General features: G+C 44.1%; 1 protein-coding gene across 1 annotated transcript in view; it reads left to right on the forward strand.

The window, feature by feature from the left end:
* The first annotated feature begins 421 nt into the window (after window positions 1–421).
* synm (synemin) overlaps window positions 422–25,517 on the forward strand; it is a 36,103-nt gene continuing 11,007 nt past the window's right edge. Inside the window, exons 1-2 of the mRNA XM_008119346.3 lie at window positions 422–1,310; window positions 19,933–20,057. Of these exons, the coding sequence (XP_008117553.2) occupies window positions 549–1,310; window positions 19,933–20,057 (887 nt within the window). The 5' untranslated portion in view covers window positions 422–548. The remainder of the gene's footprint in view (window positions 1,311–19,932; window positions 20,058–25,517) is intronic.

Consider the following 25,517-nt stretch of genomic DNA (forward strand, 5'->3'; position numbering starts at 1 on the left):
TGGAGGCTCCTTCTTTGGAGGCTTTTAAGCAGAGGTTGGATGGCCATCTGTCAGGGTTGCTTTGAATGCGATTTCCTGCTTCTTGGCAGGGGGTTGGACTGGATGGCCCATGAGGTCTCTTCCAACTCTACTATTCTATGATTCTATGACAGAATGCTTCTGGAACATGGCCAGACAGCCCGGAAAACTCACCGCAACCCAAATAAAATTAAACTGGAATAAAACATTAAATCTTTGAAACCACCCCTAAAGACATGATACAGTCCAGGGACTTCCTTAGCTTTGTATGCCCTGAGTTCAGTCAAAGGCTTTGTTAGAAAGATAGGTTTTGATCAGGAAAATTCCAACAGAGAGGGCAGTGCTCTAATTTCCCCCTTTGGCCGGCAGGGGGCGCTGTTTTGCAACCAGGCGTGCGCGGCGCGCCCTCCCCGCCCCTTTTGGGCGAAGGCTCCGACCGAAGCGGCAAGAGACGGCGAGGCCAGAGGAGCGCCGCGGCCGCAGCAGAGCCCTGTCTCTTCCTCTCTTCCCCTCTTCCCCCGTTTTCCGCGATGCAGCGCCGGGACTGGGACGAGCAGCAAGAGCTGCGGGAGCTCAACACCCGCCTGAGCCTCTTCGTGGCGCGGGTGCGGGACCTGGAGCAGGAGAACCGCCTCCTGGCGCAAGAGTTGGCTTCTCTGCGCGGGTCGGGAGCGCGCCGCGACTTCAAGGAGAAGGAAAGCGAACTGTCGGCGCTGCGCCGGGCGGTGAGCGAGCTGAAGCGGGGCAAAGACGCAGCCGAGACGGAACGGGACGCTTTGCGACGGGAGCTCACGCAGCTGCAACGCTTCAGCACGGATCAGCGCCACCGCCGCCTTCCAGAGTTGGACGCCCTGCGCCGGGAATGGGACGCCTTGCAGTCGGACTGCGCCGCTCTGGAGGCCTTCCTGGAGCAGCTTCAACGAGAGAAGGTTTGGCTGCAGGAGGAAGCGGAGAAAGTGCGGCAACAGAGGGCGCGCAGAGCGGCACCTGCGCCGCTTCTTCTCCCGCCAGCGAGCGAGGAGGGCTCTTCTGCGCTGGTGCTGAGCTGGAGCTGCGGGCAAAATTGGGAGCGCCATGAGGCCGGGCTGTGGGCGCTGCAGCAGCTCCTGGAAGAAGGGCCCCTCCGCGCAAAGGACGAGGCGCAACAGGTGCGCACCCACAACCAGCAGAGCCACAAGCAGGTGGAGGAGCTGCATCGAAGGTGGCAGGAACTAGCCGCCATGGAGGAGCAGCTGTGCAAAGAGCGCCTCGCCCAAGAAGAGCACCAAGGAGCCCAGAGGGCACACTACCAGGTGGGTGCCTGGCTTAGGGTGTGGGTGCACTACGACTCCCAACATGGTGGGTCAACCCCCAAACTTTGCATGTGTTCAAAGGTGGCCATGATGGGTCCGTGTGCCAAGTTTGGTCCACGTCCATCATCGTTTGAGTTCACAGTGCGCTTTGATTGTGGGTGGACTACAACTCCCAGAATCCAGGGTCAGTTCCCTCCAAACCCTACCGGTATTCAAAGTCTGCAATTATGGGTCCGTGTGCCGAGTTTGGTCCACGTCCATCATTGTTTGAGTTCACAGTGCACTTTGATTGTGGGTGGACTACAACTCCCGGAATCCAGGGTCGATTCCCTCCAAACCCTGCCGGTATTCAAAGTTGACTATAATGGGTCCATGTGCCAAGTTTGGTCCATGTCTATCATTGTTTGGGTTCATAGAGCGCTCTGGATGTGGGCGAACTACAATTCCTGGAATCCAAGGTCAATTCCCTCTAAACCCTGCCAGTATTCAAAGTTGGCTGTAATGAGTCTGTGTGCCAAGTTTGGTCCACATCTATCATTGTTTGAGTTCACAATGCACTTTGATACCGGGCGGACTACAACTCCCGGAATCCGGGGTCAGTTCCTTCTAAACCCCACCAGTATTCAATGTTGGTCATTGATGAGTCTGTGTGCCAAGTTTGATCTAGATCCAGCATTGTTTGGGTTCATAGTGCTCTCTGGATGTCGGCGAACTACAATTCCCAAGATCGTTACTCAGTTATGATGGTTATGCATGCCAAGTTTGGACCAGATCCATCATTGTGTGGGTTCATAGTGCACTTTGATTGTGGGTGAACTATAACTCCCAGAATCCAGGGTCACACCCCTCCAAACTCTGGTGAACTATAACTCCCGGAATGCAGGGTCGATTCCCTCCAAACCCCGCCAGTAATCAAAGTTCACCATGGTGGATATGTGTGCCAAGTTTGGTCCAGATCCATCATTGGCTGAGTTCACAATTCATTTTGATTGTGGACGAATTATAACTCTCAGAATCCAGGGTCAATCCCCCCAAACTCTACTAGTATTCATGATGGATTCACAGTGTACTTTGTGGGTAAACTATAATAATAATAATAATAATAATAATAATAAAAAACTTTATTTATACCCCGCCACCATCTCCCCAATGGGGACTCGGGGCGGCTTACATGGGGCCACGCCCAAAACAATACAATGTAAACAGCATATAAAAGAACAGCACAACACAATACAATAAACAATACAGTAAATAATATCCATTACAAAATAAAACAAGGAGACAATAAAAACTATGACTCCCAAAATCTAGGGTCGGTTCCATCCAAACTCTGCCAGTATTCAAAGTTTGTCATGATGGATATACAGTAGAGTCTCACTTATCCAACACTCACTTATCTAACATTCTGGATTATCCAATGCATTTTTGTAGTCAGTGTTTTCAATACATCATGATATTTTGGTGCTAAGTTTGTAAATACTGTAATTACTACATAGCATTACTGCATACTGAACTACTTTTTCTGTCAAATTTGTTGTATAACATAATGTTTAGGTGCTTAATTTGTAAAATCATAACCTAATTTGATGTTTAATAGGCTTTTCCTTAATCTGTCCTTATTATCCAACATATTCGCTTATCCAAGCTTCTGCCGGCCCGTTTATCTTGGATAAGTGAGACTCTACTGTATGTGCTAAGTTTGATCTAGATCCACCATCCTTTGGGTTCGCAGTGCTCTTTGGGTGTGGGTGAACTATAACTCTCAAAATCCAGGTTCGATTCCCACCAAACCCCATAATAATAATAATAATAATAATAATAATAATAATAATAATAATAATAATAATAATAATATACTTTATTTTTATACCCCACCTCCATTTCCTCAAAGGGACTCGGGGCAGCTTACATGGGGCCAAGCCCGGATAAAAACAGCAAACCAAATAAAAACATCAAAAAACACAGTTATTAAAATTCAACCAAATAAAAACATCAAAAAACACAGTTATTAAAATTAAATTCAATAAGTATTCAAAATTGGCTATGATAGATACAGTAGAGTCTCACTTATCCAAGCCTCGCTTATCCAAGCCTCTGGATAATCCAAGCCATTTTTGTAGTCAATGTTTTCAATATATCGTGATATTTTGTTGCTAAATTCGTAAATACAGTAATTACAACGTAACATTACTGCGTATTGAACTACTTTTTCTGTCAAATTTGTTGTATAACATGAAGTTTTGGTGCTTAATTTGTAAAATCATAACCTAATTCAATGTTTAATAGGCTTTTCCTTAATCCCTCCTTATTATCCAAGATATTCGCTTATCCAAGGTTCTGCCGGCCCGTTTAGCTTGGATAAGTAAGACTCTACTGTACTATGTAATGTATCAGCAAATAATGCAGGCAGATCCAAGTAGGGTGGCCTTTTGCAGCTGACAGATGGTAATTTTGTCAGCACTGATGGTTTTCAAGTGCAGGACAAAGTCTTTAGGCACTACACCCAGTGTGCCGATCACCTCTGGGACCACCTTTACTGGCTTGTGCCAAAGTCTTTACAGTTTGATCTTTAAATCCCTGTATCGTGTCAGCTTTTTCAGTTGCTTCTCATTGATTCTGCTGTTGCCTGGGATTGCAACATCGATGATCCATACTTTGTTTTTTTCCACAATTGTGAGGCCAGGAGCATCATCATTATTACAGTAGAGTCTCACTTATCCAACACTCACTTATCCAACGTTCTGGATTATCCAATGCATTTTTGTAGTCAATGTTTTCAATATATTGTGATATTTTGGTGCTAAATTCATAAATACAGTAATTACGACAAAGCATTACTGCATATTGAACTACTTTTTCTGCCAAATTTGTTGGCTAACATGATGTTTTGGTACTTAATTTGTAAAATGATAACCTAATTTGATGTTTAATAGGCTTTTCCTTAATGCCTCCTTATTATCCAACATATTTGCTTATCCAACATTCTGCTGGCCCGTTTATGTTGGATAAGTGAGACTCTACTGTATTATTATTATTATTGTATTCATTTGTACCCTGCTTTATCTCACCTGAAGGGGACTCTAAGCTTCTGCCAGCCCGTTTAGCTTGGATAAGTGAGACTCTACTGTATGCGTGCCAAGTTTGGTCCAGAACATCATTGCTTGAAATCACAATGTGCTTTGATTGTGGGTAAACTATAATTCCTGAAATCCAGGATCAACCTCCCCTCCCAATTCTACTAGTATCCAAAGTTGGTCATGATGGATCTGTGCGCCAAGTTTGGTCCAGATACATCTTTAGCTGGGCTCACAGTTTGCTTTGTAATGGCACGGGCATCCATTTCAGATAGGAAATTCCCCAGCTTGTCCAGTACAACTAACACAAAAGGACTGGGACATTCAAAACAGGTCAGAGAGAGTGAGCACAGGACGGGATGTTCTCTTTGGAAAGAAGAGCGGCGGGACACCTCCTTGTTCCCTCCGTATGCAGAGCCCTTGTGTGCTTAGAATAGCATTTGCCAGGTCTAGGTTTCACTTAACAGCAGCCTGGCATGTTATTCTTAGTAGGTTTTTGGGCACAACAGTTTGGGTCAGAATGGTGTCCTGGGACTCGTTGTCCGTAGCAGTGGTTCCAAACGTATTACTTTATGAAACCCATCAAAAGGCTTCTTTCCCATAGAACCCTCACTCTGTTCCTAGCTCTGCTCTTAAGCATTGCGAACCCACAAAGTTTTTCCTCCTTCCGTCTGTTCCTATTGCCTTGTATCATGTAGTAAGTCCAGAAATAAAGGGAAAACGTTTAAAATATAACCATAGACATCGTTTTCCGGAAGAGGAGAATATTGGCTCCATCACGGACGACATGGTTCCATTGTTATGTACTAAAAATACAGGCTTCCTCTATGGAGATACTCTCACTGATTGACTTTGCAGCTTCATGGCTACTCAGTGCTATCCAAGCTTGCTAATTGCAACATGCACACTTGATTCAAACAGACAAAGGTTCTTTCTCCCACCTTGGACATTATTTCACAGGTGTGTGTGTGTGTGTAGGTAAAGGTAAAGGTTTTCCCCTGACATTAAGTCCAGTCGTGTCCAATTCTGGGGATTGGTGCTCATCTCCATTTCTAAACCAAAGAGCTGGTGTTGTCCATAGACACCTCCAAGGTCATGTGGCCAGTATGACTGCATGGAGCGCTGCTACCTTCCCGCCGGAGCAGTACCTATTGATCTATTTGCATGTTTTCAAACTGGTAGGTTGGCAGAAGCTGGGGCTAACAGCGGGTGCTCATTCCACTCCCCAGATTTGAACCTAGAATCATAGGATCGTAGAATAGTAGAGTTGGAAGAGACCTCATGGGCCATCCAGTCCAACCCCCTGCCATGAAGCAGGAAATCGCATTCAAAGCACCCCCGACAGATGACCATCCAGCCTCTGCCCACAAGTTCAGCAGCTCAGTGCTTTAAGACACTGCACCATCAGGGGATCCTGGATATGTGTATGTGTATGTGTGTGTGTGTGTATATATATATATATATATATATATATATACTAGCTTTGCCCGGCCACGCGTTGCTGTGGCAAAGTCTGGTGGTATGGGAAATAAAGTATTGAGGAATTGGTGGTAGTTAAGGTCAAGGGTAAACGTTTTCCCCTGACATTAAGTCCAGTCGTGTCTGACTCTGGGGGTTGGTGCTCATTTCCATTTCTAAGCCGAAGAGCCGGCGTTGTCCGTAGACTCCTCCAAGGTCATGTGGGATGACTATATGGAGCGGCGTTACCTTCCCGCCGGAGCAGTACCTATTGATGCACTCACATTTGCATGTTTTTGAACTTCTGGGTTGGCAGAAGCTGGAGCTAACAGTGGGGGCTCTCTCCGCTCCCCCAATTCAAACCTGTGGCCTTTCAGTCCAGAAGTTCAGCAGCTCAGCGCTTTAACATGCTGCGCCATCAGGGGATATTATTTCCTAAAGGTTGTGAATATACAGTATTTCTGAATGGTTTTTTTTGTTTGTTGGAGGCAAGTATGAATGCTGCAATTAGGAAAAATGATTAGGATGTAATGGCCATGCAGCTTTAAAGCCTGGCTGTTTCCTCCCTGAGTGAATTTTTTGTTGGGAGGTGTTAGCTGGCCCTGATTGTTTCCTGTCTGGAATTCCCTTGTTTTCAGAGTGGTGTTGTTTGTGATATTTTATGTGCTTCTACTGTCTTTGCCAGAGGATTTGCCAGACTTTGATGATGGGAATACTTTGTTGGGAGGTGTTAGCTGGCCCTGATTGTTTCCTGTGTGGAATTCCCCTGTTTATTTACTGTCCTGGTTTTAGAGATTATATTGTTCTGCATTATTCTATCCCAGTAATTATTTCATATTAAAGAAGAATCTCACTTATCCAACATTCGCTTATGTTCTGGATTATCCAACGCAGTCTGCCTTTTCATAATCAGTGTTTTTGTAGTCAGTGTTTTAAATTCATTGTGATATTTTAGTGGTAAATTTGTAAATACAGTACAGTAGAGTTTCACTTATCCAACATAAACGGGCTGGCAGAATGTTGGATAAGCGAATATGTTGGATAATAAGGAGGGATTAAGGATAAGCCTATTAAACATCAAATTAAGTTATGATTTCACAAATTAAGGACCAAAACATCATGTTAAACAACAAATTTGGAAGAAAAAGTAGTTCAATACACAGTAATTCTATGTAGAAATTACTGGATTTATGAATTTAGCACCAAAATATCACGATATATTGAAAGCATTGACTACAAAAATGCGTTGGACAATCCAGAACGTTGGATAAGCGAGTGTTGGATAAGTGAGACTCTACTGTATATTAAAATGTATCATTTTAGGCTAGGGAAATCTTGTGCAATATATTTAGGCCCAGAAATCAGCAGTAGTCCAATGTAATTACTCAAAAACCTGCCGACAGCACCAGGTCTTCAGTTCCTTATGGAAATTGGATAATGTAGGGGATTGCCTGATCTCTTTTGGCAGTTAAGGTAAAGGGTCCCCTGGGCTGAGTGGGTTGCTAGGAGACCAAGTGAGCGGAGCTTAGCCTTCTAACTGGCAGCAATTGGATAAAAACAATTATTCCTCTCCTTCTAATTAGGACTTCATTTTTCTTTTCTTTTTGTTGTATCAACCTAGAGGCATGGATGAGGGGTTGTTCTGTCAATTTTCGAGGTTGTGGGGTAGTTACTTTTGTTGCCATCACTCTTTTATATATATAGATATCCATTCCACTTGCTTCACTGGCAACAGAACCTTTGGAGATGCCATTAGCCACAGATGCAGGCGAAACGTCAGGAGAGAATGCTGCTGGAATATTTGGCCAGACAGCCCGAAAAATTCACAGGAACCTGGTTATTCCGGCTTAGTGTTGCTGTAAGTCAGAAGGGCATAAAAGTACACAACAACTTCAACCAAGACAGTATTTGCTATTGAAAATCCATCTTTGGATTGTGGTGGGATTCTGGGAGTTAATAGTCTCAAAAAGGAAGTTTTTTCCAAGCTCTGCTGAAAGCCTATCTAGCTTTTAGATTGGTGACTCTTCCCTTCCTTGCCTTGCTCTTCTGTGCGGCTTATATACTAGTCAAGGATCAGGTCAGTGGTGTGGACAGGTTATGGAGCAGCTGTTCTCAAGGAGCATTTGCCACACTGAAAGCAACATGCTAGTTTATGTCTCTGTTCTGCTTTTGGTATAGCTGGCTTGGAATTAGCAAACGGGTCTTTGAATGCTCAGGTGAGCAGCGGAATGAGTCAACTGTTTTCCGCGTCCCATTGGATTTGGGGATGTGGTCATAATCAACTGAAAGTGACCCCAGGCCATTGATGTGCTTTACTGAGCAGCCCCTGGGTTTCCTGTGGGCAGCATTTTCTTTTGTTCCTCTCTGTCCTTTTAGTCACACGCCGGTGGGTCCCTCTTGTCTGTGCTCATCTTGTTAACGGGCCACGTCCTAAGCCAAGGCCGTTGGGGATTAGGAAAAGGCCGTGTTTGGGGACGGGAAGGGATTTTGTGTTCCTGGATTTCCAAAAACGCCACTGGAGTGAGTGGGTTTGCTGAGGAGGCACATTGCTGCAGAGTCCAGCCATTACGTGTTTCAGGATGGGAAGATGGAGCAGTCGCCCGGTGGATAAACATTACACATGGCACATTATTACATAGCACAGGGGCCGGGGTGTGGCACAGCTGGCTAATAACCAGCTGCAATAAATCACTACTGACCGAGAGGTCATAAGTTCGAAGCCCAGGTCGGGTTAAGCCCCCGACCATTAAATTGCCCGGCTTGCTGTTGACCTATGCAGCCCCGAAAGACAGTTGCATCTGTCAAGTAGGGAAATTTAGGTACGCTTTATGCGGGAGGCTAATATAACTAATTTACAACATCATAAAACTGCCAGCAAAACACGAGGAAAGGAATGAGGAAGTACAGCCACTAGTGGACAGTGAAGCAACAGCTCCCCCTGTGGCCGGAATCGTGAAGCTGGAGAAAAATGTTAAATGCCTCTGTGTCTGTCTATATATGTTGTTTGTCTGTTGGCATTGAATGTTTGCCATATATGTGTTCATTGTAATCCGCCCTGAGTCCCCTTCAGGGTGAGAAGGGCGGAATATAAATACTGTAAATAAATAATTAATAAATAAACATAATGCATGGCATAGTCACTTCAGTTCTAGTCCAGGCATGGGCAAACTTGGACCCTCCAGGTGTTTTGGACTGCAACTCCCACAATTCCTAACAGCCAGTAGGCTGTTAGGAATTGTGGCAGTTGCAGTCCAAAACACCTGGAGGGCTGAAGTTTGCCCATGCTTGGTTTAGTCATGTCGTGATTTGACAAGGAGTTAATGGGACCTTCTTGTCAAAACAGGGGCTTCTTTACCCATTGCAGAAGTAAAGTTACCCATGGCGGTTTGGAAACCACTTCAAGCAACAGTTTCTTATCCTGGTTAGGAGTTAACTGGTGTTTATTTATGCAAATGTGACGCCTAAACATGGCTAAGATAAATAAAACACGTCGGTGTTTATTTATGCAAATGTGACGCCTAAACATGGCTAAGATAAACAAAACACGAATGACTATTTGTTTAGAAAGAGTTTAAGCTTATGGCTTCTATGTCAATGGGGCTTCAGCACCTTGGATAGCACCCTTAGCATTTGGGCTTAAATCCCAGTACAGATGCCCAACCCCAGTGACAAGGAAGCCACCACATCCATGCGTTAAGTCTAGTCTCTGTGATTTGGAGAAATATTATTTTTCTCCTTCACGTCACTTGAGGTACAAGCAAACTTTAGGTAAAGGTAAAAGTTTCCACTGACGTTAAGTCCAGTCATGTCTGACTCTGGGGGTTGGTGCTCATCTCCATTTCTAAGCCGAAGAGCCGGCGTTGTCCGTAGACACCTCCAAGGTCATGTGGCCGGCATGACTGCATGGAGTGCCGTTACCTTCCCGCCGGAGCGGTACCTATTGATCTACTCACATTGGCATGGTTTTGAAGTGCTAGGTTGGCAGAAGCTGGAGTTAACAGCGGCCGTTCACGCCGCTCCCGGGTTTTGAACCTGGGACCTTTCGGTCTGCAAGTTCAGCAGCTCAGCGCTTTAACACACTGTGCCACCGGGGCTCCAAAGCAAACTTTAAGACATGTCAAAGGACCTAAAGGATGGTTCTTGGGAGACTCAAGGACTTCTCCATGAGTCCGCAGATGGAATAGGGATTGTTAGGATTGTCATTTGGCAGGTACCGTGTTTCCCCGAAAATAAGACAGTGTCTTATATTAATTTTTGCTCCCAAAGATGCGCTAGGTCTTATTTTCAGGGGATATCTTATTTTTCCATGAAGAAGAATTCACATTTATTGTTAAACTAAAAAATGAACATTTATTATATACTGTACAGTAGTTGTCATCACAAACCAGCATAACCAGACAAACTGTGAATCCTATCAGGAATTTCTTGTTACTACCATTATTTCCATGTACAACTGGTATGTACATTTACCGATCTTGCATGCTCTGGTGTTCTGTTCAGTGGGCATGCTTCCAAACAAAAACTTTGCTAGGTCTTACTTTCGGGGGAGGCCTTATATTTAGCGATTCAGCAAAACTTCTACTAGGTCTTATTTTCCAGAGATGTCTTATTTTCGGGGAAACAGGGTATCACTTTACACCTCCACTTTTCCTTTCTATCTCACCTGTTCTTTCTTCCATTCTTTATAATATCTTTATAATATACATGAAACCTTCCTCTTATGACCATCTGCCGCTACTAAAGGGCAGTTGAAAGAAGCAGCCAGATAGCAGTGGTCCCAAAAATGCCTTGGGTGGGGGATGATGGTGGCTCCAGGGACCTGTCTCCATCCAGAGTTCAAAGTAAATGAGCCTATGCCTATTTCCTCCTTTCTCTTCCTCTCATCCCTCCATTCACTCTCCCCACCAACTCAACGTCCTCAAAGTCTAGACCAGAGGTTCCCAACCTTTGGGCCTCCGGGTGTTTTGGACCTCAGCTCCCACACTTCCTAACATCTGGTAAGCTGACTGGGATTTCTGGGAGTTGAAGTCCAAAACACCCGGAGGCCCAAAGGTTGGGAACCTCTGGTCTAGACTGATCAGAGGAGATGGCTTTTGAAACTAGGTTGGTCAAGACAGATTCATGAAAGTCTATGGATTAGCTGAGATGGACAAATGGACTGCAATGATTAATAAGAAACTTTTGATCAACTTTAAGAACGACTGGGACTTGTTTATTACCTTTTTTTGATGACTGTGATTGGAATTGTCAATGTATAGAGTGTGACCAAAAGCAGAAGTGTGGTTATGCAATATCGTTTAAAGGGAGTTGAAGATTAAGGCATAACATCCATCATAGAATGATTTCCTTTTTTGCTAGTTTACTTCATGTGTGCATGCATACGTTTTGTTTTGTGTTTTGTCTAAGTTGCAAGCTTGTAATTGGTAGTCGTGGGTAGAAGGTAGCTGTGTAATTTTAGTATTCCATACCACACTTTTTCATTTGTTTGTTTTACCATTGTTGTTCTTTTTTCTCATGCTCAATTAAAAATATATTAAAAAGAGAAGAGCACTAGGGCTTCAAATTCCCCATCCTGATGCAAGGGACATTTTGGGTCTCTAAGCCTTGCTGTGTTTTGAAACCCATGCAGTATCTAGGCTCAGGTTACTTATGTATAAAACTGTGCCTGGAGTTTAGTGGGTGGACTTTGGCATTTGGGACGCTGCCTTGCTCTGAGCCAAACGCTTGGTGCAACTTGCTCGGTATCGTTTACTCCGAGTGGCAGCAACTCTCAGTCTGGGGTCTTTCCCAACACCTGTCACTGAGGAAGCCCTACTTAGAGAAGCTGGGGATTGAACTTGGGACTTAATTACATCAGTATGGAAAAGTTACTTTCAACTGGAGGGATGAACGTTGGAGCTTGGTTTCAGTTGTAGAAGAACAAGAAGCCTTCCGCTTGTTCTTGGCCAAGGAGTCTGTGCTGCATCTTTCCTCTGTTAGCAATGTTTCCAAATAAAAATAAGGATGGGGAGAGCAGAGATGGTTTTGATAATATTGAGGTGACCTTGTCGGTATTGGTTTTGTGAAATTATCAAGGTCAGAATTCAAAATGACCTTAACAGATTAGAGAGCTAACAAAATGAATTTCAACAAGGACAAATGTAAGATGATAAACGTAGGCAGAAAAAAATGAAATGCAAAGATACAGAATGGCTGACGTTTGGCTCATCAAGAGTCCATGTGAGAAAGATCTTGGAGTCTTCATGGAGAACAAAGTGAACATGAGCCAAGAGTGTGATGCAGCTGCTCAAAAAGCCAATGAGATTTTATGCCGCATCCAAAGGAGTCTAGTATTCAAGGCAAGGGAAGAAGTCATGGTGACTCTCTCTTCTGCTGTGGTCAGACCTCTTCACCTAGAATCAAGTTCTGAACACCACAGTTCAAAAGAGAGATTGACTCTAAACTGCAAGGGTCCAGAGGAAGAAGGCAACTAAAAGGATCAAATGTCTGGAGACCATGAATAATCCCAGAAGGGCAGTTGGTTCTCGCAGAAGCAGAGGCAGCAGGAGGACATTTTTGCTCCCTGGCTTCAGGTAGGATTTGGCTAAGATTTGGCTAAGATTTTAAACTGAGTGTGGGCTTGGCTCCTGTGGTCAAAGTCTAACTGTTGTGTGGCTGTTGTGTTGAAAGAGAGCCAGGTACTTAAGTTGATTGACAGCAGGCATTGTCCCCTGTTAATTGAGTTTCTGGGAAAGCTTTATTTGCCAGTGTCGCGCGCGCCTCACGGCGCGCACGAAAAAGGCACCTTTACTAACTATCCTTTGCAGTTCACACAGGAAACAAAGCAACATAAACAAATACACAAAGAGGTGGTTTGTTGCAGTTTGCACATAAAGTGTGTGCATATTACTTAACTGTACAAAGATCCCACTTGGCCACCACGCTCACCAAGAGATGCAACAAAAGCAAAACATTCCCATCACATGCACCAGCTGTGGCATGTTCCGCTTTTTCACACAAAAACTAGACAACTACATCTGCTCCAAATGCAAACAGATGACTCTGATGGAGCAGAGGATCCAACAGCTCGAGCACCGTATTAAGACCCTTAAGGACATTCAGGCACTCGAGCTCTTCTTGGACACTGCACAACACGCTGCTGTAGATCAGCAGCCTGCATCACACCAACACCACCAAGACCATGATCAGGAACCTTATGGGGAGATCAACTCAAAGGTAGACAACCCTCAGGCTTGGAAGGAGGTCACCCATAGAAGGAGACGCAGGACCAGGCAGCCTCCGCAGAACTCCTCTGCTCAGCTGCATTTACACAACAGATTTGAAATTCTTACATCATTAACATACAATCAGGAAACACATCTTGTGGAGGACCACAGTTTCTTAGATACCACTCAGTGGACCACCCTGGATCAATGCGCAGGGGATAGCCCTGACGGGGACAGTGCATCACCACAGTCACACTTATGTAATCATGCAAATGCTCCATCCCCAATCATAGACCAGGAGCAACAGGAACATCCTTGGGAGAGTAATGGGCTCTCGGATGTATCTCAATGGATTGTCATTGATGAATGCACTGGGGATGTTGAGGAGGAGGACAACACTTTACACCTACATGATTCACTTCAACAGGAACACTCTTCAGGGGACATACACACTGTCTTGCACAAAAGGGACCCTGTCAATCCTCAAAGGAAACAGGTCTTGATAGTAGGTGACTCCCTCCTTAGAGGAACGGAAGCCATCATTTCCAGACCGGATGGGATGGCTCGAGAAACATGCTGCCTCCCGGGGGCAAAAATACACCATATCACTCAGAGGCTCAGCAGGCTCCTAAAGCCCCATCACCCTCCCCACCTTATGTTGATTCATGTAGGAACCAATGACACCGCTAGGCATACTTTTCAAAAGATCACAAATGATTTTCGAGCTCTGGGAACAAAGCTAAAACTGTATAATGTACATGTGATCTTTTCATCCCTCCTCCCTGTTGTAGGACATGGCTCTACAAGGGCCGGAAAAATAGTACAGGTCAATAACTGGCTCAGAAAATGGTGTCAAGAGGAGCATTTTGGCTTCCTTGACCATGGTCTACTCTTCCAAGAGGATGGACTACTGGCAAGCGATGGGGTGCATCTCACACAAGTAGGAAAACATCTTTTTGCACACAGACTCACAAACCTCATCAGGCGCACTTTAAACTAGATCCACTGGGGGAGGGGAACAACAGCCTGGCGAACACTATATTACCCACGACCACAGGGAACCGCCGAAAGGCTAAACGGAGGGCTGCACAAACACAGCAAGGACCAAGTACAGAGAGCACAATAATCCCAAATAAACAGTTCGAGGGGAGGTCACAGGGGCTTACATGTCTTTACACTAATGCTCAGAGCATGGGAAATAAGCAAGACGAACTCCAACTCCTAGCACAGCACCACACATACGATGTCATAGGCATCACTGAAACCTGGTGGGATGACTCCCATCACTGGAATTTAACCATTGAGGGCTATAACCTCTTTCACAGAAATAGAACAAAGGGGAGAGGAGGGGGAGTAGCTTTATATGTCAAAAACAGTTACGTTGCAGAAGAAATGCAAGACTGTAATCCGGGAAACCAGCTTGAAAGCATCTGGATAAGAATCAAGGGAACCGGGACTCAAAAAGATCTTGTCGTGGGTGTCTACTACAGACCTCCGAGTCAGGATGAAGGACTTGATGAAGCCTTCTGTCAACAGCTGACCAAACAGGCACAAAGAAGAGATATAGTAGTCATGGGCGATTTCAATTATCCCGATATCTGCTGGAAAACAAACTCAGCCAAGAGTACAAAGTCCAACAAATTCCTCACTTGCCTTGCAGATAATTTTATGGTCCAGAAGGTAGAAGAGGCAACAAGGGGATCAGCAACTCTTGATCTAATCTTAACAAATGTGGAAGACCTGATCAATACAGTTGAAGTGGTTGGATCCTTAGGGGCAAGTGACCATGTGCTCCTGCAGTTTGCAATACAAAGGAATGCTGAAACTAAGACAAGTCAAACACGCATTCTGGACTTTAAGAGAGCTGACTTCCAAAAAATGAAGGAATTACTGAGCGGCATTCCATGGACGCCGATATTAAAAAACAAGGGAGTTAAGGATGGATGGGAGTTTTTCAAAAGTGAAATACTCAAGGCGCAAATGCAAACAGTGCCAACAAAGAAGAAAAATAAGACAAGTGCAAAGAAGCCAGAATGGATGTCCAAAGAACTTCTAACTGAGCTAAAGCTCAAAAGTGACATGCACAAGAAGTGGAAAAGGGGAGAAATCACCAAAGAAGAATTCAAACGTATAGCCAACACCTGTAGGGAAAAGGTTCGCAAGGCTAAAGCGCAAAATGAGCTCAGGCTTGCCAGGGACATAAAAAACAACAAAAAAGGCTTTTTTGCTTACGTTGGTAGAAAAAGGAAGAAAAAGGAGGCGATAGGGCCATTGCAAGGAGAAGATGGGGTGATGGTGACAGGGGATAGGGAAAAGGCAGAACTACTTAATGCCTTCTTTGCCTCGGTCTTCTCAGAAAAAGAAAGCCATCTTCAATCTCAGCAACACGGAATGGACGAAGGATTGGGGGAAACAAGTTGTCCAGGAACACTTGGCCTCTCTAAACGAATTCAAGTCCCCAGGGCCAGATCAGCTACACCCAAGAGTACTGAAGGAACTAGCGGAAGTTATTTCAGAACCACTGGCAATTATCTTCGAGAGTTCTTGGAGAACGGGAGAAGTCCCAGCAGATTGGAGGAGGGCGAATGTGGTCCCTATCTTCAAGAAGGGAAAAAAGAACGACCCAAACAATTACCGTCCGGTCAGCCTCACATCAATACCAGGCAAAATTCTGGAAAAGATCATTAAGGAAGTGGTCTGCGAACACTTAGAAACAAATGCGGTCATTGCTAATAGTCAACACGGATTTACCAAAAACAAGTCATGCCAGACTAATCTGATCTCTTTTTTCGATAGAGTTACGAGTTGGGTCGATACAGGGAATGCTGTGGATGTAGCGTACCTGGATTTCAGTAAGGCCTTCGACAAAGTCCCCCACGACCTTCTGGCAAACAAACTAGTAAAATGTGGGCTAGATAAAACTACGGTTAGGTGGATCTGTAATTGGCTAAGCGAACGAACCCAAAGGGTGCTCACCAATGCGTCGTCTTCATCGTGGAAAGAAGTGACAAGTGGAGTGCCGCAGGGCTCCGTCCTGGGCCCGGTTCTGTTCAACATCTTTATTAACGACTTAGACGAAGGGTTAGAAGGCACGATCATCAAGTTTGCAGACGACACAAAACTGGGAGGGATAGCTAACACTCCAGAAGACAGGAGCAGAATTCAAAACGATCTTGACAGACTAGAGAGATGGGCCAAAACTAACAAAATGAAGTTCAACAGGGACAAATGCAAGATACTTCACTTCGGCAGAAAAAATGGAAATCAAAGATACAGAATGGGGGACGATGCCTGGCTAGACAGCAGTGTGTGCGAAAAAGACCTTGGAGTCCTCGTGGACAACAAGTTAAACATGAGCCAACAATGTGATGCGGCTGCTAAAAAAGCCAATGGGATTCTGGCCTGCATCAATAGGGGAATAGCGTCTAGATCCAGGGAAGTCCTGCTCCCCCTCTATTCTGCCTTGGTCAGACCACACCTGGAATCACACTGTGTCCAATTTTGGGCACCACAGTTGAAGGGAGATGTTGACAAGCTGGAAAGCGTCCAGAGGAGGGCAACTAAAATGATTAAGGGTCTGGAGAACAAGCCCTATGAGGAGCGGCTTAAAGAGCTGGGCATGTTTAGCCTGCAGAAGAGAAGGCTGAGAGGAGACATGATAGCCATGTACAAATATGTGAAGGGAAGTCATAGGGAAGAGGGAGCAAGCTTGTTTTCTGCTGCCCTGCAGACTAGGACACAATGGAACAATGGCTTCAAACTACAGGAAAGGAGATTCCACCTGAACATCAGGAAGAACTTCCTCACTGTGAGGGCTGTTCGACAGTGGAACTCTCTCCCCGGGGCCGTGGTGGAGGCTCCTTCCTTGGAGGCTTTTAAGCAGAGGCTGGATGGCCATCTGTCGGGGGTGCTTTGAATGCGATTTCCTGCTTCTTAGCAGGGGGTTGGACTAGATGGCCCATGTGGTCTCTTCCAACTCTACTATTCTATGATTCTATGATTCTATGATCCCTCTGAGGAGCGTCTTAAAAGAGCTGGGTCTGTTTAGCCTCAGAAGAAAAGGTTGAGAGGAGACATGAGAGCCATGAATCAATATGTGAAAGGGTGACATAAGGAAGAGGGAACAGGATTGTTTTCTGCTGCCCTTGAAACTAAGACTCAGTGGAGCTGTGGATTCAAATGACAGGAAAGGAAATTCCACTGAACATTAGGAAGAACTTCCTGACTGTAAGAAGAGATGTTCAACAGTAAAACTCTCTGCCACGGAGTCTGGTAGAAGCTCCTTCCTTGGAAGCTTTTAAACCGAGGCTAGATGGCCACCTGTCAGGGATACCTCAGTTGTGCTTTTTCTGCATGGCAAAGAGTTGGACTAGATGGCCCATGTGGTCTCTTCCAACTCTTTTATTTATTTATTTATTTATTTATTTATTTACAGCATTTATATTCCGCCCTTCTCACCCCGAAGGGGACTCAGGGCGGATCACATTACACATATAGGCAAACATTCAATGCCTTTTAACATAGAACAAAGACAAACAAACATAGGCTCCGAGCGGGCCTCGAACTCATGACCTCCTGGTCAGAGTGATTCATTGCAGTGATTCATTGCAGCTGCTCTCCAGCCTGCGCCACAACCCGATCATTATTCTATGATGCTATGATTCTATGAGTTGGTCATAACAGTAACATTAAGCAACATTTTAACATGGATCTGTTGTCCTTTGGTTTCCTGAATTATCAGTGTGCTTGGGTCTCTGAGTTTACTTATTCACTAGCCTTTGATGAATAATTTTTGCCTTATAAGGCATGTCCTGGTTGGTATATATCTGTTGCACTTTATTCTATTACTTCAGTAAGAATAGTTCCCATACTTATCTCATTTTTGTCCCTTACCTATTTAACATTCTTGGGCGCCTTTCTTGTCCTCATTCTTCATATATGCACTTTGTGGCCTAGTTATTTTTATGCGTTTTTCATGTTTTTATCCAATACATGTTTTATTGATTTGTTACTAATATATTTTTATTGACTTGTTTTACTTAATGTGTTTTGTTATGTCTGTTATGCTTGGGCTTGGCCCCGTGTAAGCCACCCTAAGTCCCTTCAGGGAGATGGTGGTGGGGTATAAAAATAAAATTATTATTACTATTATTATTATTATTATAGTCACTTAGACTGTGGAAGCATTTCTAGAGGGAGTTGGTAGATGCAATTTACCAAAGTAATAATGTTTATTTGTCACGAGTGCTCATGAACTGCAGTCCATTTTATCAAAAGCAGGAACAGTTATCCTTGGAACCTAACATTGGCACCTAACCTGTTCTTTCTTGAGCTCATTTCTCAAAACCTTTGACGAAGAAGGCCGTATGCCGTGCAAGCATAGATCATTGGATTGTTAATACTCTCAAAGTTGTTGTGGACTTTTTGGGGTTTTATTCCGGGGAGTAGCGCTCACTCTTCTTTGTGAGGCTCAAGGGAACGCCCAGAAGAGCAAAGGTTTCAAGGTTATGATTTCTCTTCAGTTCCCTGAGTCATTTCGGTGAGTGTTTTCTGTTGTGGTGGCCTTGTAACATGATAGCAGCCTACAAATATCTAAAGGGCTGTCGCACCACACAGATGAAGGGCAGGGTGTGAACCGGTAGGTTCAAGTTACACGGCAGGGGATTTCAAGTACCTGGTGGGATGAGCTCTTCATTACTGGAATAGATGGTGGCAGGCACTCCCTCAGTAGGTATTTTATTAAAAGCAGGATCTGGAAGTATCCCATGAGAAATACTGTTAGCATCAGGTGCCCTTCATTAATAGAGGGTTGGGTTATATGGCCTTGTAGATCCTTCCCTATTCTGTTGTCCTACAGATTTTGAGCCAAACTGTACTGTGGTGTTAGATGCCTATTTTAAAAATGTTTGAGCAGGGTTTCTAAACATCCAAGTTGGTCAGATAGGCTTTACTTGACTTTCGAAATATCATGAGCAGAAACCTCCAAGCCTCCCCATATGTTATCAGGCTGAGCCTTTGCATTGGAATGGAGACGTTTGTGTTTTTTGGTGGGGAGATACAAAAGTCTCAACTTATTTATTTACAGTATTTATATTCCGCCCTTCTCACCCTGAAGGGAACTCAGGGCGGATTACAATGAACACATATATGGCAAACATTCAATGCCAACAGACAAACAACATATATAGACAGACACAGAGGCATTTAACATTTTTTCCAGCTTCACGATTCCGGCCACAGGGGGAGCTAAATAATAATAAATAATAATAAACTTTATTTTTATATCCCGCCCCATCTCCCCGAAGGGACTCGGGACAGCTCACAACAGGGACAAGCCCGAACAACAACAACATATTTAACATAAACTTAAAACATTCCAACAATACACAAAATAAAATAATGGACAAATACATTAAAATCCAAGCAGATAAAATCAGAGTAATTAAAAAGTGAAGCTGTTGCTTCACTGTCCACTAGTGGCTGTACATCCTCTTTCCTTTCCTCGTGTTTTGCTGGCAGTTTTATGATGTTGTAAATTAGTTCAATTAGCCTCCTGCATAAAGCGTATCTAAATTTCCCTACTTGACAGATGCAACTGTCTTTCGGGGCTGCATAGGTCAACAGCAAGCCGGGCTATTTAATGGTCGGGGGCTTAACCCGACCCGGGCTTCGAACTCATGACCTCTCGGTCAGTAGTGATTTATTGCAGCTGGTTACTAGCCAGCTGCGCCACAGCCCGGCCCTTATTTTATGTCTCTTTTCTTTCTCTCACTATTGGACTCAGTATCTTCTTATTTTGAGTCTTGCAAGGGATTTTAGCCACGTTCACTCTTGAGCTCAGTTTACATTATGACGTTATCCAGCTTCCTTTGTGTTTTGTTTTAGATGATAATCGAAGCCCTTGAAGAGGAAAAGCAGTTCCTGATGATGTCCATCGCAGAGTACCTAAAGGACTATCATGAGCTCCTCCAGGTGAAAGCGAGCCTCAGCCTTGAAATTGCAACCTACAGGTACGTATCACACTGGGCAACACACCTTTTGGTGTCTCAAATATTAGCCCTGTTTTTGGGTATATTTGACCTGCAGATTCCAAAAATTGAACCAGTTTCCCTCTATTGGTTCTCGTTTTTGAGACACAGAACAACATCATCATCAGCAATCCCTCATGTACGAGTATATTTGTCTTCCAATCGCAGGGTCTGTAGGTGAATGTGGAGACCTGGTCTTGACATGCATGTTCATTCTTCCGCAGTGAGGATATCGATTTCCAGGTGGAAGGCAGTCCCGACTAACGTTAGCTTGGTGCGCCTTCTTCCTCTTGACGTGTTTCTCCCTTTTGCCCTCTATTTGTGCCTCTTCGAATTCCACAACTGAACTCCAGTTAAAACGCTTCCCAGTTCTCTCTCTGTGTCTATGCCAGTTTTTAAAATTGGCTTTAAGTCCATTTTTACATATCTTTTCCTGTTCATCGACATTCCGTTTTCCGTTCTTGAGTTAGGAGTATAGTAGCTGCTTTGAGAGACTGTGATCTTTGGGCATTTGGACAATGTGGTCTTCAGTCCAGCAGAGATGATGTCAAACAATCACTGCTTCAATGCTGCTGGTCTTTGCTTCTTCTTCCAGATGCTGACATTTATCTCCCAGAGAGATTTGCAGGATTTTTCAGAGGCAATACAGGTGGAATCGTTCCAGGAGTTGAGTGTGACGTCTGTAGACCATCCACATTTCACACGCAAATAATAGAGTTAGGCGGAGTATAGCTTTATAAACAAGCATCTTGGTCTCTCTAAGAATGTCCCGATCTTCAAACACTCTGTGTTTCATCCAGAAGAATATTGCATTAGCAGAACTCAGATAACATTGTATTTTACTGTCGATGTTGACTTTTGTGGAGAGGTGGCTGCCAAGGTAGTGAAAATAGTCAACATTTTCTAACATTACACCATTAAGTTGTATTTCTGGCATTGTAGAGGAATTGACTGGTGCCCCGGCGGCGAAGTGTTTTAAAGCACTGAGCTGCTGAACTTGCAGACCAAAAGGTCCCAGGTTCAAATCCCGGGAGCAGAATGAGCACCCACTGTTAGCTCCAGCTTCTGCCAACCTAGCAGTTCGAAAATATGCCAATGTGAGTAGATCAATAGGTACCGCTCCGGTGGGAAGGTAACAGCGCTCCATGCAGTCATGCCGGCCACATGACCTTGGAGGTGTCTACGGACAATGCTGGCTCTTCGGCTTAGAAATGGAGATGAGCACCAACCCCCAGAGTCAGACATGACTGGACTTAACGTCAGGGAAAACCTTTACCTTTTACTAGGTGCAACCACAAGAGTGTAGTAACATTTTATATGTAACTAGCTGTGCCCGGCCACGCGTTGCTGTGGCAAAGTGGTGGTGGTATTGGTTAACGTCAGGGGAAACCTTTACCTTTACCTTACCTTTTGCTGGAGCCTCTGGTGGCCTAGGGGATAAAAGCCTCGTGACTTGAAGGTTGAGTTGCTGACCTGAAAGCTGCCAGGTTCGAATCCCACCCGGGAAGAGCGTGGATGAGCTCCCTCTATCAGCTCCAGCTCCATGTGGGGACATGAGAGAAGCCTCCCACAAGGATGGTAAAAACATCAAAACATCCGGGCGTCCACTGGGCAACGTCCTTGCAGACAGCAAATTCTCTCACTCCAGAAGCAACTCCGGTTGCTCCTGACACGACAAAAACCAAACCTTTTGCTGAAAGACCAATTTGGAAAGTCAAACCAAGGTCACAACAATATCTGTTATAGAAATCCAATATGCTGATGATAATGTGGTCTGTGCTCATTCAGAAGTAGGCCTACAAGCCACTCTGAGCATCTTTGCAGAGCATACGAAAAGCTTGGACTCTCACTGAACATCAGAACATATGGCAGCAGCAACAACAACAACAAAAGTGGACAAGGAGCAACATATCTTGCCGTTTGCATATATGTGTGGCTGTCCATCCTTAATTTGGTGGGGACTTGAAATCAATTCATGAATGGAGCAGAGTGCAAATTCATTGAATCCAAATAGGACAGAAGGACGGTTGTTCAGAGAGTTGGGGGACCTGGACTGCATTCAAACATAGCTCCCTATTCCCTTGTAACAGCAGGTGGGCTCTTTGCGGATATTCTTGGACCTATTAATTTCTCTGGATGCATCAGTATATGTTAGCAAGGCATTCCCTTTGACAGCGTTGGCCTTTCCAAGAGACAGTAGGTCTGGTGTCAGCTAACCATCCCCTGCTTCCAACCCAACTGGAATAATGCCACGATCTTTGTGGGGCTGCCTTTAAACAGCCCAGAAAGTTGAGTGCTGCAGCTTCATTGTTAGCTGCAGTTTGAAAATGGAAGGATATAACTAGGATTTATTCCACCCGAAACGGCTATGTGCAGAGAGTTGAAGTTTTATTTTCCCAAAAGTTTTCTAATTCAGCACTGCCTCTTGACATTATCTTATTAGATGTTATTATATATGTCTGTCTCACATACAGTTAACAACTTTGAAGTTCAACCCTATTCCTTTTTGGGCTCAGCTCAAAGTGCTAATACAGATTGAATATTCAAGGAACTTTCCATGCAATGTTTTGTTGTGCCAGCTGTCAGCTCTAGTTTGTAGTGCGGTTTTCTTGTACTGGTTTTTTGTCTGCTGTGCTTTGAGGAGTTTCTGATTTTTGACTTCAATCAAAGCAGGTTCTTCACTTTGCTTATTATTATTATTATTATTATTATTATTATTATTATTATTATTATTATTATTATTCCTCAGCTTTTCCTGACTCCACCACTTTGTTTCCTAGAAATCTGGAGGATCAGAGTTATTCCTTCTACACCATCTTGTAATGTCAGAGCGCATTTACTTTCTGCGCATGGGTTTGTGGTCGTGAGGAAAACTGGATTTGTGTGAATCAACAACACGAAGGTGCAGTCATTTCAGCATTTTCTGAAGTTCTGTCGTTGATGATGAAATTACTTTTGACACTTGCCTGTGTCCAGTTGGTTTACTTAGCAAGAATAACTGTGACGTACACTTAATCATACACAAGTTTGGTAGAAACAATGTGCCACAATCTCATCCTTTCGCTTCTTCCTTTTAAAAAAATCAATTTAAGTAGAATTTGCCTTTATTGTAAAGCTCATTTTTTTTCCAGCCTTCTTGCTTTGGGATCCAGTTCAGGGCTGCCCTTTGCCTTATACAGTGCCTTGCTTGGACATTATTTTGAGTGACTTCATGCGTTGCTCCAGCAACTAAGCAAACTGTTGTTTTATCAGAGGCCAAGAATCCTTTAGTCAAACTTCCCGCATTCCTGTTTTTCATTTAACGCTTTCGGGGACTTTTTCCACCGACGGAGTCAGGGAAGATCATGCAATTCTCCTTTGCGGTGGAATTTTCCAGAGCGTCATATACAGCTGCTTTTCTTTGGAAGGACAGCATACTGGGAGGAGAAAGAGACTTTCTATCTTTATTCTTCCAAAAGAAAAAAAGTATAAAAGAGGGCAAGGAAGAACTTAAATGTATTTTTGTGTGTTGTGTTATATCCCAAGTTTAGTCATGGCAGAACTGCTATCTGGGCTCTTTTATGCATTGGGAGGAGGATTCTCCAAAGTCACCAAGAGACTGAAAACTCAAGTTGCAGAAAACTGGCTTATTTGGCAATGTAGAAACAGGGAAAAAAGGGAGAACACAGGTGGAAATTTAAATATCAGATATTACATTTATTTATTTCGTGTCAAGTGGAAAAGATGCTGCAGACTGATGACCATTTTTGTAGTAACTGCTGAAGTTTTCTCTGAAGGATTTTGGAAACGGGAGTCGGATGCAAACTATTGTTTGGAACATCTGTGTCTATCTTCTTATAATAGAACCAATGTCTCCAGAATCCTTTGGAGCAAAGGAATGACTGTTCCATTACCTGATGTTTGTCGTTGGACAAATGAGAGAGCTGAATGGCCAAAACTAACACAATGCATGTCAACAAGGACAAATGCAAGTTTGCATAGATACAGGATGGGTGATGCCTGGCTTGGAAACAGAGACACATCTCTAAAAGATCTTGGAGTCTCGGTGGTGAACAAGTTGAACATGAGCTAAGAGTGTGATGTAGCAGCTCAAAAAGCCAATGGGATTTTGGGCTGCATCCAAAGGAGTCCAGAGTCCAGATCGAGGGAAGTCATGGTTTCTCTCTATTCGGCTTTAGTCAGACTTCTTCACCTGGAATCACACTGAGTCTAATTCTAGATCCCAGTCTAAATGATCAAAGGTTTGGAAACCATGAATAATCCCCCTGAGGAGCGTCTTAAAGAGCTGTGTCTGTTTAGCCTCAGAAGAGAAAGTTGAAAGGAGACATGAGAGCCATGTATCAATATGCGAAGGGATGTCATAAGGAAGAGGAAGCAGGCTTGTTTTCTGCTGCCACTTTGCGTCCCCTTTGGAGAGATAAAGTGGGGTATAAATACAAAATAATAATAATAATAATAATTTCCCCCGTGTCAGGAGCGACTTGAGAAACTGAAAGTCGCTTCTGGTATGAGAGAATTGGCTGTCTGCAAGGATATTGCCCAAGGGATGCCCGGATGTTTGATGTTTTACCATCCTTGTGGGAGGTTTCTCTCATGTCCCACATGGGGAGCTGGAGCTGACAGAGGGAGCTCACATGCTCTCCCTGGATTGAAACCACCAACCTGTCAGCGGTCCTGCCAACACAAGGGTTTAACCCATTATGCCACCGGGAGTGCCATAATAATAATAATAACAAATGCAATCAAGGCCAAGATTGAAAAATCAGCTGAGAACCCAAAATGCAGACTGTGCAAGGAAACCGACGAAACCATTGATCATATCCTCAGCTGCTGTAAGAAAATCGCACAGACAGACTACAAACAGAGGCACAACTATGTGGCCCAAATGATTCATTGGAACTTATGCCTCAAGTACCACCTCCCAGCAGCAAAGAACTGGTGGGATCACAAACCTGCAAAAGTATTGGAAAATGAGCACGCAAAGATACTGTGGGACTTCCGAATCCAGACTGACAAAGTTCTGGAACACAACACACCAGACATCACAGTTGTGGAAAAGAAAAAGGTTTGGATCATTGATGTTGCCATCCCAGGTGACAGTTGCATTGACGAAAAACAACAGGAAAAACTCAGCCGCTATCAGGACCTCAAGATTGAACTTCAAAGACTCTGGCAGAAACCAGTACAGGTGGTCCCGGTGGTGATCGGGACATTGGGTGCCATGCCAAAAGATCTCAGCCGGCATTTAGAAACAATAGACATTGACAAAATCACGATCTGCCAACTGCAAAAGGCCACCCTACTAGGATCTGCACGCATCATCCAAAAATACATCACACAGTCCTAGACACTTGGGAAGTGTTCGACTTGTGATTTTGTGATACGAAATCCAGCATATCTATCTTGTTTGCTGTGTCATACAATAAAATAATAATAATAATA

The sequence above is a fragment of the Anolis carolinensis genome, unplaced genomic scaffold (genome assembly GCF_035594765.1).
Source record: "Anolis carolinensis isolate JA03-04 unplaced genomic scaffold, rAnoCar3.1.pri scaffold_11, whole genome shotgun sequence".
NCBI lineage: Eukaryota > Metazoa > Chordata > Lepidosauria > Squamata > Dactyloidae > Anolis > Anolis carolinensis.